Consider the following 16,362-nt stretch of genomic DNA (forward strand, 5'->3'; position numbering starts at 1 on the left):
TCATATACACAAATACATATACTTTCTCTGAGTTGGATGAACTCAGTACATCCCAAAACAAAATTTTAATTATAAAAACAGCTGAGTGTTCACATACCTGCTTCAAGAAGTCGTGGAAAGGTCAAACTCAGGAGAAACTGCTGTAGAATAGACCTAAGTTGTAAATATGAATAATTATTGATAAAAATATAAATATTTCCTTTATAAGCTATACAATTAAAAAACTGAATAATTTTGTATGTACACATACATTTCCTTTTCATCTGTTTGGAAAAAATTGATAATCTGACAATAGAAAGTTAAGGAGCAGTTTTATTTTATATAATTAGGTCCATTTCAGCACATGATGCTTCTAAATTCAAAACACTGTAAATTTGTTTCTGTGAAAGAAGTGATGAAGTCAGAAATGTTCAGGACCAAGAAAGAGGTGCTTAGGTGTAAAGAGGCCTCATAACAAATGTGATCATGGAGGAGTGGTAATTGTATTTCACAGCATAAGTTTCACATTCAGGATTGCTCCTTGTTTTAGTTTTAAAACTCCAAGGTGGAAAACAACAAAAGATCAAACAAAAACAATTTTGTGCTGTGGGTTTTTAAACTATTTACTTGACAATATAGAATATACTTGTAAATACATAATGTGACATTCATCAACTATAATATACATAGGGCATATGGTACATTTCTGCTTTATAGTAAATGACAATTGAGCCAAATACTATAGAATAGTATAGAATCATCTGGAACTGAACTTAGTTTAAAAGAAAAAAAAAAGTGATGAGAAGGAGGTAGATTCTGGCCAGTAAATAGAATCAAGGCAATCACATATTCAGGATTACTAAGAGATTTAGAAAACCTGAGTCAATTAACACATAAATACCAGTGTCACAACAGAAAGCCCCATTTTTTACATGTTTTTCCCCCAGAAAAAAAAAAATAGGATTTTTAATCTAAAGTCTTTGCTACTTTCACAAACTGGTATAATCATTCATTTTCCCTGGGAAAGCCTTACCATTAAATAAATGTTAAAGCTTAATCTACATGCAGTAAGGCTTGCACAATACTGTAGGGTCAGGATACAGAGGAGGTAAGTGAGTGAGGGGGAGAGAGGATCCCAAACAAGCAGGTTAGCAACTTGACCAGAGGCCAACAATGACAAATCTGATCTTGCCTACTTTCCACAGTGCCTCAAACAGTTTACATATCTTGTTTTCGTAGGTGGTACAGTTCAAGTGAGGTGTTCAAGGAGGTAAGGAGGGTGAACCTGTGCCAGCCTTTGGATGAGTAGGAAGGAGGTGAAAGGATGAGTTATGGGGTCTTGGATTTAACCCATGAAGACATCTAATTTGGGTACTGAAGGCAATAGGCAGAAACTTCTTATAGGCTAATACCCCTACAATTTAAAGAATTGAGTGTAAAGAGAAAAACACAAGAGTTTCAATAGATCTCTGAAGACGCTGGAGTTTGCATGAGCAAACACTGTTTTCATATGAAAACAAGAGCTGCAACAGCTTTAAAAAAAAAATTATTTATGAGAGAGACAGAGACAGGGGCAGAGGGGGCAGCAGGGTCCCGACAGGGAGCCTGATGTGGGCCTGGATCCCGGGGCCCCAGGATCACGCTCAACCGCTGAGCACCCAGGCGTCCCAACAAGTCTCAGTTGAGCATTTAGGAGAAACTATCTGTAAACATTAGCAGTATGTGATTAGGGAAATGAAAGGAAAGTCGTTCCCCCTACTAATGAACCACACTACAGTGTGGTCACGAGATCTGTATTGTCCTCATATTCATGACTATTTTTGTACAACCCGCTCGGCATCCCCAGTGAAGCGCAGGTGCCACTCACCAGGCAGCAGCCGTGGCCCACCAGCCGATGTGCAGGATGTCCGCGACCGACGGCTGCGGGCCAGAAGGGAGGACCTTACAGCGGGGCCCCCGGGGCGGGGGCGGGGCCCCCGGGGCGGGGGCGGGGCCCCCGGGGCGGGGGCGGGGCCCCCGGGGCGGGGGCGGGGCCCCCGGGGCGGGGGCGGGGCCCCGGGGCGGGGACGGGGCCTCCGGGGCGGGGACGGGGCCTCCGGGGGAGGGGCGGGGCCCCTGGGGCGGGGGGAGGGACCTCGAGGGCGGGGCGGGGCCTCCGGGGCAGGGTCCACAGCGGAGGGGAGGGGCTCCGGGGAGGGGGAGGGACCTCAAGGGAGGGGCGGGGCGGGGCGGGGCGGGGCCGGGGTTACTGACCACGTAGGCCGAGCGGTGCCCTGCCCCCTGCTTGGGCGTAGCACCGGGCTCGCACACCGACTGGTAATCGTAAGATTTGTTAAAGGCGTAAACCGAGATGTTAACCAGGTGTCTCATCAAGCTTGGATCGATCTCCCCAAAAAATCTTCCAATCTATTACAGGAGGAAAAATAATTAAGTTTCAGATGGACGCCCGTGTTGAGGCCGCGGCGACGAAGAGGGGGTGGGGGCGTGAGGTGCAAAGCCTGGGGGGGGGGGCAGAGCCGAGGAGATGCTGCCGGTACTGCGTCCCCGTCCCCGTCTCCATCCCTGTCCCCATCCCGGTCCCCATCCCATCCCCATCTCCGTCCCCATCTCGGTCCCCATCCCGGTCCCAGCGGCGGGTGCAGGTGACCCCGCAGCCCCTTGGCCTCCTTGTGGGAAACAGGGCGTAGCATCATTGAGGAGAACGGCTGGGGTGGGAGCAAGATCAGAGGCCTCAAGGGGCCAACTGGAACGAAGCTCAACTCCAGCCAGTTACCAAAAGGCTCAGGGTTGAGAGAGCTTTCCTGTCTCAGGAGAAACCAGAAATAGACACTCGGAAATGCAGTAAATTGGCAAATGATTCTAATCTGCTTAAAATCCTGCATGAGCCCATTAAGCCTACCTGCTGCCAACATGCAGATTTGGAACAGACGTCAAGAGATCACAGCAGCCGCGTACTGAGACACTATTAATACTTAATATGGGAACATTTTCTAAATTTCTGAGAAATCCAGAATAAAAAGTTCCCATTACGTTAACATTCTCAACTATATGTTTTAAAGGTAACTGTTAGTATCAGAAAGGAAATTCCACTAACAAGTATCAGGAGACTATATTCAGAATGTATTTAATGGTGTATTTTACATCAGCGTTTTAAAATTTATTTTCTGACAGTACTATAACCACTCCTGAATTTCTATAATGGTTTGAAGGACTTGTGTAATGCTAATCAAGAAAATACACTTTGGAAACTGTACTTTGTCCCACTTCAGGAACCTACCTGGTTTGTATAATCATCATGATTTGCCATCAAAAGAAATCCACCATCATCTAGAATCACGCAATCCATGACCTACCAAAGTAAAAAAAAAAAAAAAAAAAAAAAAAAAAAAAGAACACATTTTGAGGATGGTTAGTTAGAAGGCTGCATTATAACGTCATTGTATGTAGATGACTTTAACAAAAAAATTGGAGAAAATTTAAACATATATAATCAAGAGCTTCTGATGAAATGAGACACACAGATTCATATCAGACTCTCAGGGCTTCCTATCCTCTACCACCCATTTAGCTAAAACTGTCAACCCATTTTGAACAAATCCTAAAAACAAATCAGGAATAATCTTTTTGCCATTCCAAATGGCAATCTTTTTCCCATTTGGTCATTTGAATGATCCAGGAAATTGGATAAAACAAAATATTTAATAACGTATAAACACATACTTAATATTTTGACAAGACATATCTTTAAAAGTGCATTGTAATCACCAGGCTACATGCTTTTTAAAAAAAGGCAGTATGGTTTATATCATGTTTAAATGCATGAATTGGTTTAATTGTTATTGTATAAGATAACAAAAACATTGTTTTCAGAGTTGGGGATATATGCATCCCACTCTCCTAATGTTGAAGCAGCTTGCTAAAAATCATGGCTCTAAAACAGTCTTCATTGTCTATAAAGTCTATACAAAATGGAGAAACTATAAAAATAAAATTATTGGTTTATAATTGTGCATGATTAGAAAAGAGATGGTATGAACCCACTGTTTGTCTTGGAAATAAACAGACACACAAAACTAGGAAAAAAGAGTGGAAATTTTTTTTTTATTCTGGAATAATTTATATAGTATCATTCTTAGAGCATATTTAACTTTGGGACAAAGGAAGTTCAAAGAGCAAGAGAAGTAACAAGAAAATGTAAAATCCAATCATGGAAGTGGAATTTGATTTAAAAAAATACATAATTCTAAAATTTAGCTCAAGAAGTTTTCTCTTCACTATAAACAGAGTGAACAAATGAAGGGATAGTGCCAAAGACAAAGGAAGACTGCCCTCATCAAACTTAAGGACACCTGGGGTAGAAATAGCCCATTCGGAGGGCGCCTGTGTGGCTCAGTGGTTGAGCGTCTGCCTTTGGCTGAGGGCGTGATCCAGGATCTGGGGATCGAGTCCTGCATCGAGCTCCCTGCATGGAGTCTGCTTCTCCCTCTGCCTTTTGTCTCTGCCTCTCTGTGTGTCTCTCATGAACAAATAAATAAAATCTTAAAAAAACAGCAACAACAACAACAACAACAAAAAATACCTCTGTTCATTCGGGGGTGGGGCTTGGTGGCTCAGTTGGTTCAGTACCCAACTCGATTTTGGCTCATGTCCTGCCTGATCTCTGGGTCATGAGATCAAACACAGCTGAGATGGAGGACAAGAGAGTCCATACCAAGACAGGCTTTTTATGTGAATATTTAAAAAAATAAGGTGAGGAATTACAATCATGTAATTCAAATTCTTACATATAAATGATTTCAAAATCCATAAAGTAACTTTTTTTAGTGTTCAAATAAAAATTCCTTCAATTTTAGCTCTGATGTGTTTGTAATAGTTAACACAAAAAAAATGACAGTTAAAAGTTTTATTTTAAAAAGTTGTCTTACATCACTGTTTCTTTTGCAGTCACAAACTGGGCCAGCACACTGAAAGACAAAAACATAATTATCACCCCACATTTTTAAATAAAAAAGTAATCAAATGATATACTATTACTATGTTATAAATCTTAGAATAATTTGTCAAGTATAAAAGTAAGATTAGATGAGTCTAGTCCATCCCATAAAAACTAATAGTTTTATCTTTATAAAATCTCAATTAATAGCTATCTTGTACTTCAAATTATAACAATGAATTATTTTTATTAACTAATTGAAACAAAAACTTTCCAGAAATAGTAATTCATAGTTCTGCTTCAATTTGGGAGCAATGAAAATTCATGTTGTCAATGTGTAAGACTTTATTTTTACTTTTCTTACTTGCATTTGACAGGGAGTGTAGCATAAACGTTGAAAAAAAATTATCTTACCGGATCCCTGATTGATGTTTTGGTGAAATTCTCTATCCAAGAGTTTACATCAATTTTAATTCCAACAACTGCAAAATGACATTAAGAAAAATTTACACACGTTTCAAAAACATGGCTGTGATTCTAGTTTCTTTCTTAGTTTGAGTTAGTGATGGGGGAAGTCTCTGTAGCTCCACCAGTAAGGGGTAAAACAGCCTGCAGGAGCAGGAAGGCCATTGACCTACGCTCTCAGTCTGAACTAGTGTATGCTCTCTGAAACAAATACTGAATCATATAATGAAAAACATAACTTCTACTTTATTGCATCCACTGACACCAGCCTACTGCCAGTTCCCATCGATGCTCAGTTTTATTTTAGCAAAAAAAAAGTCATTTTTCGACTTTACTGTAATTTTATTAAAAATATTCTTACCTAATGCATTTCATCAGGCACATAGTATAGATATGCCATAACTTATTTATCTTTTCCTCCAGTGATGGAAACTTTTCATGTATAACTTATTACAAAAATCCATATCCTTGGCTTTATATCCTTTTGTATACTTGAACTCATCTGATAGGACATACTTATGGAGCAGAAATGCTAGATCAACCCAGCATTGAGAATTTTGATTTGACTCCATAAATTTGTGTCAGAAGCTGTATAAACATATAAGCTTTAAAACTCATCTCCATACAGTATCAATTTTATTTTTCCCCAGTCTCATAGGTAACTAATTATATTTTATTTTTTAAAATTTCCATGTCTGTCTTTGCCTTTATTTTGGTTGAAGCACCCTGATAGCCTTCCAGATAAGTACTAGAAGATTTTAATATGAATATTAGGTCGGTCACATTTAATTTTGGTCATGTATATATATGTATATACATACATATATAAAATATATGTGCTTACCTGCAGGTTTAAGAAGTTTTCCTTGGATATATATTTCTACAGCTTTGCTTACCATAATGCCTGATTCATAAGCACCAGGTCCACTTTCTGAAAAAGAAAAAAAACAAAAACAAAAAAGGACATTAGGCCTGTGTAGATAAATCAAATAGTGAATTTCTCTTAATAGCTACAGGTGTGGATAGTGTTTTGCTTAAGTATTCTAGTACAGAGAGGTAATAGGGAGGTGTGCAGTCTTCTCTTCCCTCATCTTTCTCTATACATCAGGCTCACTGGAGTGTCCATGAGTTGCTGTGAATGAACTGATGTTGGGATATGATTTCTTCAGCTGGGCTGCATTTATTTCCACAACATAATGTATGCAGGCTTGCTAAAAGAGTGAGGAGGCTGCTGAAGTGAAGTGGAAAGACTGATCTTAGAACTCAAGGTGGCCTTTGCATTTTAGAAGACAAGTCCCTGGACAAAACTCCAAAATTCTCTTAATTTCAGTTTCCTCATTTGTGAAAATGAGGATGAATACACTCCATCCTTCAGTCTCTGCCCCCAACCCCAAGGCTCAGGGATTAAATTAGAAAAGTTTGGGGACAGAACCCAAGAACATTTTATTCATTGAACTAAAACTGATTAACTGATTAATTTTTAAAAGTCATTATACATTCTTCAATATAATTGCAGTTTGTGAAACAAGGGATTACCTACCTGTGTTTCTAGGTATTACACATGCCCACAGATATGCTCTCTCTACATTTCTGGGCTGCCTGTTTGCTGGGTATACATTTTACCTCCTTAGTTAAATAGGTGCTTCTGTTTTTCCAATGTCATGCATACAGTACATAATGAATAAAGACTATTCTGAGCAATTAAGATATATGGTTTCAGGGAAAGTGGATAGTAACAATAATTTATTTTTTAAAAAAAGGAAATTGAGAATGCAGAATTCCAAATGATACTTACTGTTAAAATAGGGAGCGGTGAAAACATAGTTATCATTATCAAGACTCCTTTTATAGAAGCTGTCCTCATATGTTTCTGGGTTTTCTTGCCAGTTTTCTCCAGCCCTAAGGAAGAAATGGCTCTTCATTTTTATTCTTTAATCTGCCTGATAACCTACTTGCCTGTGAACATCATGAAACTTTACAGATATGTCTATATCTCAGGTATGTCTAAGAAAGTCAGTGGTAATTGATGGTGTAAACGATACTCCTTAGGCTACATATCACCATAGAATGGTGATAGTAAGAGTTAGAAAAAGCTCTTAGTTTTACTCTGCAGGTAATGATGTACAAGGTAGTTAACAGGTCAACTAATAGTAATAAGTCTCTCCAGCCCACTTTACAGACTGTTCTGAGGATAAAAGAGATAAGACCCATTAAAAACAGTGAAAACAATGAGGTGCTAGGAAAATATTGCCAACGGGCTGTAACCACTATGTCATTTAGGTTGGCTTGTGTCTACGAAGAGGAAAAAAAAAATCTCTCAAGTTTTGGAATAAATACCCCAAATATCCAAAAGTACAAATGAATAATCATATAGCATTTTCAAAGAAATAGGTTATTTTAATAGTGTAGATATGTTAAATGATTCCATTTTAATCTATTAATCAGTTTCTCTACAGAATGGCTTCCTTATACAGTAACGTACAGAACCTCAGCATAATTTTTTGTCACATACTGATTTCTACAGATGTTATTTGAACTTACTCTTTGGGATAAACTCTGGTAATCCCACCATCAGTCACAACAAACCGTGCTTTCACTCCCTTGCTAAAACAGAAGACAGAAGAAGGAAATTTTTTATTCCAATTACTCTTGGTAAGATAATAATTTAGAGGTTGATGATACAAAGAGAAATAAAACGAGTTCCTAAAATAAGGGAAGACAAAGTAAATATGCAAACTATGATATAATAGTGGACATATCTAAGGGTTATAGGGAGGATTCTCAAGGAAGACACATGGTAGTAAGGAAAAGCACAGCTGCATTTTAAAGAAGGAATTAACAGAGAAGACAGAGACGGCAAGAAGATCTTACATGTGGAGCCAAGAGCGTATGTTAAGGGAAAGCTAGTGTGATACCATTTGGTGTCATAAAAACATAAGGCGTAAAGTAAGAAGCAATAGGGAGTAAAGTGTCAAGGATAAGCTTCTTAGGAAATGGTCAGCTCATGAATGATCTTGAAATCTGTGCTGGACAGCTTCACCTTTATCCTGAAACTGGAACTGCATTTTACGAATGAGGCCGGCAGGGGTGAGTTCTATGGCGAATAGACTAGACGAGGTGCCACAGGTAGACGAATTGAAAGCCCTCAAGGCAGGAAAATCAGCTGCTGTAATTTCTTAAAAATGGGAAAGTGTGAAGATGACAGGACAACATTTTTAGAAGAAATATTTAGCATTTGGTGAGTGACTGGAAATGGGGTAGAGAAGAGACTGTACATGAGAACTGTAATCGGATCTCTCAATTTGTTGACTGGGTGTGTGGCAGTGTTATGAAAAGGCCAATCGAACATTCACTGGAAGTCCTGTTCTGTTACAAACATGGAAACACAAACATGCCTACTGAATTTAGTTTGTTCACTCTGCAGTGTATTGGAGGGAAAGCTAACTAATGGCATGGGTTAGTCCTGACAAATGCCCACTGCTGCAAATGCATGTTGTCAAGTACTGCAAGACGTTTTTCTCAAGAAATTGTTCCTAAAGATAAATAATAAACTAAAGGTACAAGGCCTGTTTTCCAAAAAAATTTCTCAGAGAAAAGCTAAACTGAAATGCAGATTATATATATATATATTTTTATTAAGAACACTCACATGTTTTTCTGCTTACTCCAGTAATTTTGGACAAGTTCATTTGTAAAGCCTGCATCCAGCAAGACTCTATTAATCAAATCCGTGTTACCTGACACACAAAAAGGATAGCCTCAATTACAACCACATAGTTTCTTCATTAAGATAATAATGAAACAAATTTAGTCTCTATTTGTAAAAGCAACTTAGAGTGTATAATATTTCAATAAATTAAAAATTAATCCAATATTAATTTTCTGCATATTTTAAAAATATTGTTCATCTTCCCTCTTATTTTTCAGGCTGTAGCCAAAATTAGTAGAAAAGCCAATTATAAATGAAAATTATTTTATACTCTATCAGAAAGATAGTCAAAATGCGCCATTCAAGAAACATTGAGGAAATAGCCTTTCCCACCCCTCTCTTTTTTTTTTAATAGGTTAGTATGGTGATTGCAAGCCATCATAATTTAATGGACAATTTTATACATAAAAATATAACTACATAATATGTATAGTTTTCTGCTTGTGTGTTTTGGCCAAGGAACTAAATAACTTAACACAGACCAGCACTATTCCAACACTGGCTTTTGGAATCAACGGGTAATGCTGAAAGACTACAGGCTTCAGGTTGTCCTTTCTGGAATAACCAAAGAACATTTTAGCCCAAATTCAAAGGTAGTGGAGGGTCAGATGGCAATGACCAAGGGTCAATTCACATGTATTCTTGAACAAAAAACTTCGCCTTTTTCATTTCTCTTGGCTTCTCTGTTAAAGCCCAAGAAATTCTGAATAACTTACAAATATACTCTGAAACTTAAAATTTATGATAAAATTTCATTTTATTCAGGTAAGGAATACGGGGCCTAAAATCTTATTACTACAAGAGGTAGGGAGTAGACTGGAAAACATTTTAGTTGATTTTAAAAAAAATTTAATATATCTTTCACCCAATTTTAAAGGATCAGTTTAATCCATATTTTAGACTTCATTTTAGGAACTATTTTTATTATAGCAGAAAACGAATCCCTTTGAAAGTCCATTTGAAAAGTGAATGATATAATTTACTTGCTGTAAATCTTTTTAGGTAAAAGAAATGAGACTGTTATTCTAATTTCTAATATAAATCAATTTTACAAGTAATTTCATAATTGTATTCATATTTCAATTACACTATAATTTTAAAATGTGTCTTGAAATATTTCCTCTGCTGCATACGATTCATAAACAGATTATATGTGTGTAAAGCGGTAAAGCTCAATACTTACAATCTATTTTTATATTAGTTCAGAAATAATGAGGGATCTGAAGAAGACAACAGCTCTATAGCAGAAACATTTAGGTAGGCTAATAAATTAACAGTGAGAACTATAATTTGATTAGATTAATTGCTTCCATAAAAGCAAAATTAAAATAGCCTGAACTGTTTTAAAAGAAACTATTTAGATTTTAATCACTGATACTTTTAGTTGTACATATTATTTGATAAAATGAGCTAAAAGATGATTGATGAAACTATAATTTATAACACTTCAGAGAAAAATGTAAATTTTATTTATAAATTTTACAGCTTTTTTTTTTTTTTAAAGATTTTACTTACTTGAGAGAGAGAGAGAACATGTGATCCCATCTGCTGAAGGCAGATGCTTAACCAACTGAACCACCCAGGTGCCCCCAGTTATTATTACCTTTTTATAATTAAAAATCCAATAAAATCTTAACACTTCACATGGTTATCTAAGAACTGCAAGCATTTCCTATTGGATCACAGGGAGGGAGATTGAGGATGAAGGGAAATGAAGACATTGCAGAACAGACAATGGTATGGATATTTGCCCTATGATACTCAAAGTATTTTTGTTTCAACATATTTATACTTTCCTAGGACCTAGATGCATCCAATTAAATGAATATTCATTATCATTATTTCAGTTCTGTTTTGGGACCCCTATTAGTCAAGAAAATGAACAAGAACACAAGTAACAATGAAAGGCTCTGGTTGGGTCAGAGTGAGTTCACACCAAGTAAAAGGTTTGGCATCACTCTCATTCAGTGGTGATCAGTATCGCTTTCATCTACCCCTGACTGGTTTGCAGAGTAGCTAATTCTAATTCTTTTAGCTAATGTGAATAGTGCTAGAAGTTCCTTCTTTTTATGAGATAAATTTAAATTTGAGAGATGGCTTCAATTCACTTTTTATAACTGAGGAAGTTCTTTCCTTCCTAATGGAAAGGCAAATGATTTCAAAAAAGAAAAGCACAGGAGCACCTGGTTGGCTTAGGTAAGTATCTGCCTTAGGATCAGGTCATGATCCTAGGGTCTGGGAATAGAGCTCTGGGTTGGGCTCCCTGCTCAGCGGAGAATCAGCTTGCCTCATTCCCCTGCTCATGCTCTCTTTTTCTCTCAAATAAATACATAAATAAAATCTTTAAAAACAATAAAAAGAAAAGCACAGGAGAAGAAAGAGTGAGGATGAGAGGAGGAAGAGAAATGGACATAAAAGTCAGTTACAATTACTTCTTTTTTCCCAAGTTACATACACTAAGAAAACTTTTGCCATGCAGTTGGTTTTCCTCTCATTTCCACTGCAGGTTTTCCTGGTAGTACTTTTATTTTATTTTATTTTTTTAAGATTTTATTTATTTATGAGAGAGAGAGATCATGAGCAGAGAGAGAAGGGCAGAGGGAGAAGCAGACTCCCCTCTGAGCAGAGAGCCCCATGCAGGACCATGACCTGAGGCGAAGGTAGATGCTTAACTAACTGAGCCACCTGGGCACCCCTAGTAGTACTGTTATAGAATATTTTCAGGAACAAAACACAGTTAAGATTTTTAAACGTTTTAAAAGCCAAGAATCTGTTAATCTCTATGAAGTTTCATAATATGAATGGTGTAAATTTCTCCGAAAGACAAATGTACTGGTTAAAGCCTAATTACTAAAATTTTTATTTGCTCCCACTTGTTTTACTTCATAAAATGAAAAATTACAGATGCATAAACTATAAAGTCAACTTATCAAAACAGAATGTCAGGATAAAAAAACCCCAAAGTGACATATTTTTATATATACCTTGTTTTTATTCTCTTCATCTTAAAACTGTTTATATAAACTGGATAGAGATAAATAAAAAAAATGTGTTGTAGTGTTTTCCTCTATATAGCAAGAACAATAAAATGAAAAACCTTCATATTATTAAAATTAAGTTTCTTAAATTTGAAAGGAGCCAAGGTAAGGATGCCCTATTTACATTTAAACACTAATAGGTATCTATTACCTGGCTTTCAGGATGAAATAAAAATTCTTTCATATATAAAAGCCCAACTTGTTAAGTTTCACTACTAAAAACTCACAAAGTAAATAAATAACCAGCATACCAATGCACTAATGTTAACCAAGAGTTGACTACTTTGGATACAATTAGAGTGACACTCAACAGTTACTGCAAATCGGTATATACTTACAGGATGGGTTGTTTGGAGTTTTTCTATCAATAAACTCATTGAAATTTAAAAGAAATTCAGTGTTGTTATCTGATATTTTAAGGTCATTGCAGTAATCTCTGAAAAAAATATTTAAGATATTAGCTATAAAAATCACACCTTTAAAAGAATGAGCTTTCATTATTTTATTTGTATTTTCATTTTATTTCATTTATTATTTAAAAGAATAAATGTTTTCACTTCCTCAAAGGAACTGAAAATATTTTCTCTTAACCACCTCTGGGACTTTGCAAGCTTTGATTTTCTTGTTATTTCTATTTCCTCCTATCATCGAATAATACTTTGACAATAAGGGGTGAATGGTGTGGATAATATACATTCAGCACTTGTCCTCTGGACAACTGGTGCTTAACAAATGTTAGCTTTTGTTGTTCTTAATAACTATTGTCACTGTATGTTATGTATTTGGAGTTTTCATATAAAAATGAACAGAGAAAATTTGAAATATTAAATATCAAGAATAAACCCATTCTATGTTAACATTTATTAATGAGAAATTACTATGTTTAAAAAAAAAAACTTAGTGAAAAATGTGGCATTGATTTACCTATTTGCAAATATCTTTAATTCCTGACTCATTAGAAAACCTCTGCATTTAATCAATTGCAAGATTCTATTTGGGCACATGAGAAAAATGTATTCTCCCTAAAGATACATAGCTGGAAAAGGCACTTATTTTATATACTTCTCAGATTTTTTTTTTTAAGTAACACATGAAAATTTGATTACTAGTAATTTGTCGGTAGTTACAATATGGAATCTGAAACACCTTTTATACTATTAAATTAAAATTCAATGCACTATCTTACACTTAAATGAATCTGATTTTGTAACATTATGAATTGGTTATTTGGAAAATTTGCAGATCTGACACGTTTCATTTTAAAACTTAAAAATTACATTCGTTAATAACATCACCAGTCTCGCCAGGTAACTACTAGGAAGCAGTAAATTCAAATTCCCCCCAAATTCTTCTTTTTTTTTTTTTTTGAAAGGACAAATTTTGTCACAAGCAACACATACATTCTATACTGTTCTCTTCAAAGTAAAAGTCTCACTTGATTATTGAGAAAATGTTTATCACATACCTAAGTCATTCTGTCAAGTAAAATTATATTTCACGAAAAAAGGGTGAAGAGCACCTATTTCAACTTGAAATTCAATCACACAAGTGCTTTACTTTGAGACAGCCAAGTTACTCTGGTATGCAGCACCATTCCCATTTTTTTCCCCACTGAATATTAAAAGACATGTACTCAAGGGTAAAGCTTCCATAAAACTAGTAATTTTTACTGCTTCCATCAAGGATATTTTAAAGTGAGACCGGCTCCCCACCCCCCCCACCCCCCCCCCCGCAGCCAGAAAGATTACAACAGTGACCAGAAGCTTCACTGCCTGGAGTCCTGCTAAGGTATCAGCTCCTCACAGCTTTTCTACTGTCTTCAAATGTTGACATGGAGAAAAGACCAATAATTACCACTATTAGGAAAATAGCTTTGACCTGGTGGCTTCTCTGAAAAGAGCCTCTGGAACCCATAGGGGTTTGAGATCCCTACTTTGAGAAATACTATCCTAAGTATTTTGGAAATAAAAAATATTAAAAAAAAAACAAATATAAGGTTGTCATTAACTAGGTTAATTCAACAGAAGATAGGATAATCAAATACTGAAGACAGAAGTGCAATTATGTAGTGAACATTTTCAGATGCAGACCATCAGCTAATCAGCCTCAGAGAGTAAAGAGAATATCAGAACTTCAAAACACTGCCCCGCCCCGCCCCCCCCAAAAAAAAACCAACGTAAAACTTCTCAGTTCATGGAAAATTTTAGATTGGAGGCAGGGTTTAGAAAGGTGGCATGATTTTCACTCAATCATTATTGACAGACCTCAAATGGACTTCTTCCCATAATTAGCATTTAATTAGATGCTATCACACTTAATGTTCTTCCTTTCTCAATCTAACTCATCTTTGAAATGCCTTTCTGATTTATGAGCAAGAAAAAAATTATTCTATGTTTTAAGCTTTTCATCCCTTTGATGAACAGGTAAAAACAATGCTCTATGCATTTATATTTTACTCAGACGTGCTGGGTGTTCTTCTGAGATCGATTAGCATTTGATAATCAATGTACACACTTCGATCTTGAAATAGCAAGGAAATTTCCCAATCTGTGAAATGGGATAATACTATTAATTTACTATAGCGTTTGCTTGTGCAGTAAAAATAATTATTCATGTAAAAGTTTTAACACGTTAGTTGAGATGGACATTCATTGGTTTGTCCCACAAGCTATCACGTTTCTCTTCTCTAGAATTTACTCCTTCCCTAAACACAGAGGAAATTCTACTCTTCCAGTCAGACCATGAAAATGGTTCATAGGTTAATCCTTGATGAAATGAACAGTCATGCTTACAAATTGGGACCTGGAAGTTACATTTATCCTCTCTGTGAGTACTGGGCCTTCAACCATATTTTCCACACTGACTAACAGTAAAGCTCAGAAAGCCAGTCTGTGTGGTCTGCTATTCAATAATTGAGAGAGATGAGTGAAGAAGTTGCCTAGAGAAAAAAAACAAAACAAAACAAAACATGGATCTGAGATGAAAGGAGAGTCTTATCATTATAGCACATCTAATTTCAATCTCTTCTTATACTGTTAATGAATGTGTAAGTTAATATTCTGTGGGATATTGTTCTGTCTCTAATATTCTTTTCTAGCTAAAACTGCTTTTAGCAGTTTGAAGATGCTCAGTTACTTATGCTGGAAAAAGTGGTAAGATTTTAGGTATTTTTAATAACGGTTTTTAAAATATTCTTTACGTATTTATAGATTCTACAGACACCATATGTATTTATTCGGCACCTATTATGTGCCAAGCAATGGATGGGATGTTGTATTGAATGTAAATCAAATAGAGTTGTGGCTTTACTGGGGAAAGTAAATGACCTAAAATGGGCCAGTGCTCTAGTAAAGGAAATAGAGTATTCTATGAAGCAGTCAGCAAGAATGTCTAATCCAGTGAAAATGAGAAGGAAATTCCTAGATCAAGGAGCTTTGAAGTTGGGATTTGGGAAGGGTGGGGTGTGTCTGAGTACAGTCCATAATAGAAAATCAGTGGATCGAAAGAGCTAGAAGGGGAGAAAAAAACAAAACCCCAACACACATAGAAACTGAGAGAAATTTAGTTGTTTGGAATTCAGAGCAGAGGTTGGCAAACTTTTTGTAGAAGGGCCAGATAATAAATGATTCAGACTCTACAGGCCACAGGTCTAGGCCACAACTAATCAACTCTGCCTTTGTAGTAAAAGCAGCCACAGACAATACATCACCAAACAAGTATGGCTGTGTTCTAATAAAACTTTGTATAAAACAGGCAGTCTGCAGGCTGTAATTTGCTGGCCCCGGATTTAGGGTATAAGGACCACACTGTAAACTGGGATCTAGTAACAGAGCGATTGAAAGTGATGATATAAGATACAGATTGTCACAAGACACTATGGAACTATCGGTTCATATTTAGCAGATGAGAAACACAATTTTATTGAATTCCAGAAACTCTCTCCAGTTACAGAAATGAGACTAGACTGGGAAGTAAAGGCGCATTTGGGGAGGTAGGGACATCAAGTAGGAGGCAGCTATCATAGCTTAGGTCAGAGAAAGCACTGACCTGGATGAGAGCAAACACAGCAGAGTTTGGCAGATAAACTTGATACTCGTAAAATACATTGTATCTGGCAAGACTTGGTGGTTGGTTGAAAGATATAAACGAAAGAGAGGAAAGACAAATGCTTAGTAGACACTGATTTGAATCATGTTTAAAAGATATTCCTGTCAGTTTTCCATAAATATGACTGTTAC

The 16,362-nt window shown here is 36.4% G+C and overlaps 1 protein-coding gene across 7 annotated transcripts in view; it reads right to left on the reverse strand.

Annotated features, from left to right (window-relative positions):
• CACNA2D1 (calcium voltage-gated channel auxiliary subunit alpha2delta 1) overlaps window positions 1–16,362 on the reverse strand; it is a 476,780-nt gene that overhangs the window by 24,103 nt on the left and 436,315 nt on the right. For all 7 annotated transcript variants that reach the window (XM_025449554.3, XM_025449559.3, XM_025449557.3 and 4 more), the window contains 11 exons: window positions 12,463–12,560; window positions 9,027–9,114; window positions 7,919–7,981; window positions 7,173–7,276; window positions 6,222–6,308; window positions 5,327–5,394; window positions 4,905–4,943; window positions 3,257–3,328; window positions 2,233–2,385; window positions 1,847–1,899; window positions 98–153 (listed from right to left, as the gene is read on the reverse strand). In XM_025449554.3, the coding sequence (XP_025305339.1) occupies window positions 98–153; window positions 1,847–1,899; window positions 2,233–2,385; window positions 3,257–3,328; window positions 4,905–4,943; window positions 5,327–5,394; window positions 6,222–6,308; window positions 7,173–7,276; window positions 7,919–7,981; window positions 9,027–9,114; window positions 12,463–12,560 (881 nt within the window). The remainder of the gene's footprint in view (window positions 1–97; window positions 154–1,846; window positions 1,900–2,232; window positions 2,386–3,256; window positions 3,329–4,904; window positions 4,944–5,326; window positions 5,395–6,221; window positions 6,309–7,172; window positions 7,277–7,918; window positions 7,982–9,026; window positions 9,115–12,462; window positions 12,561–16,362) is intronic.

This window comes from Canis lupus, chromosome 18 (genome assembly GCF_003254725.2).
Source record: "Canis lupus dingo isolate Sandy chromosome 18, ASM325472v2, whole genome shotgun sequence".
NCBI lineage: Eukaryota > Metazoa > Chordata > Mammalia > Carnivora > Canidae > Canis > Canis lupus.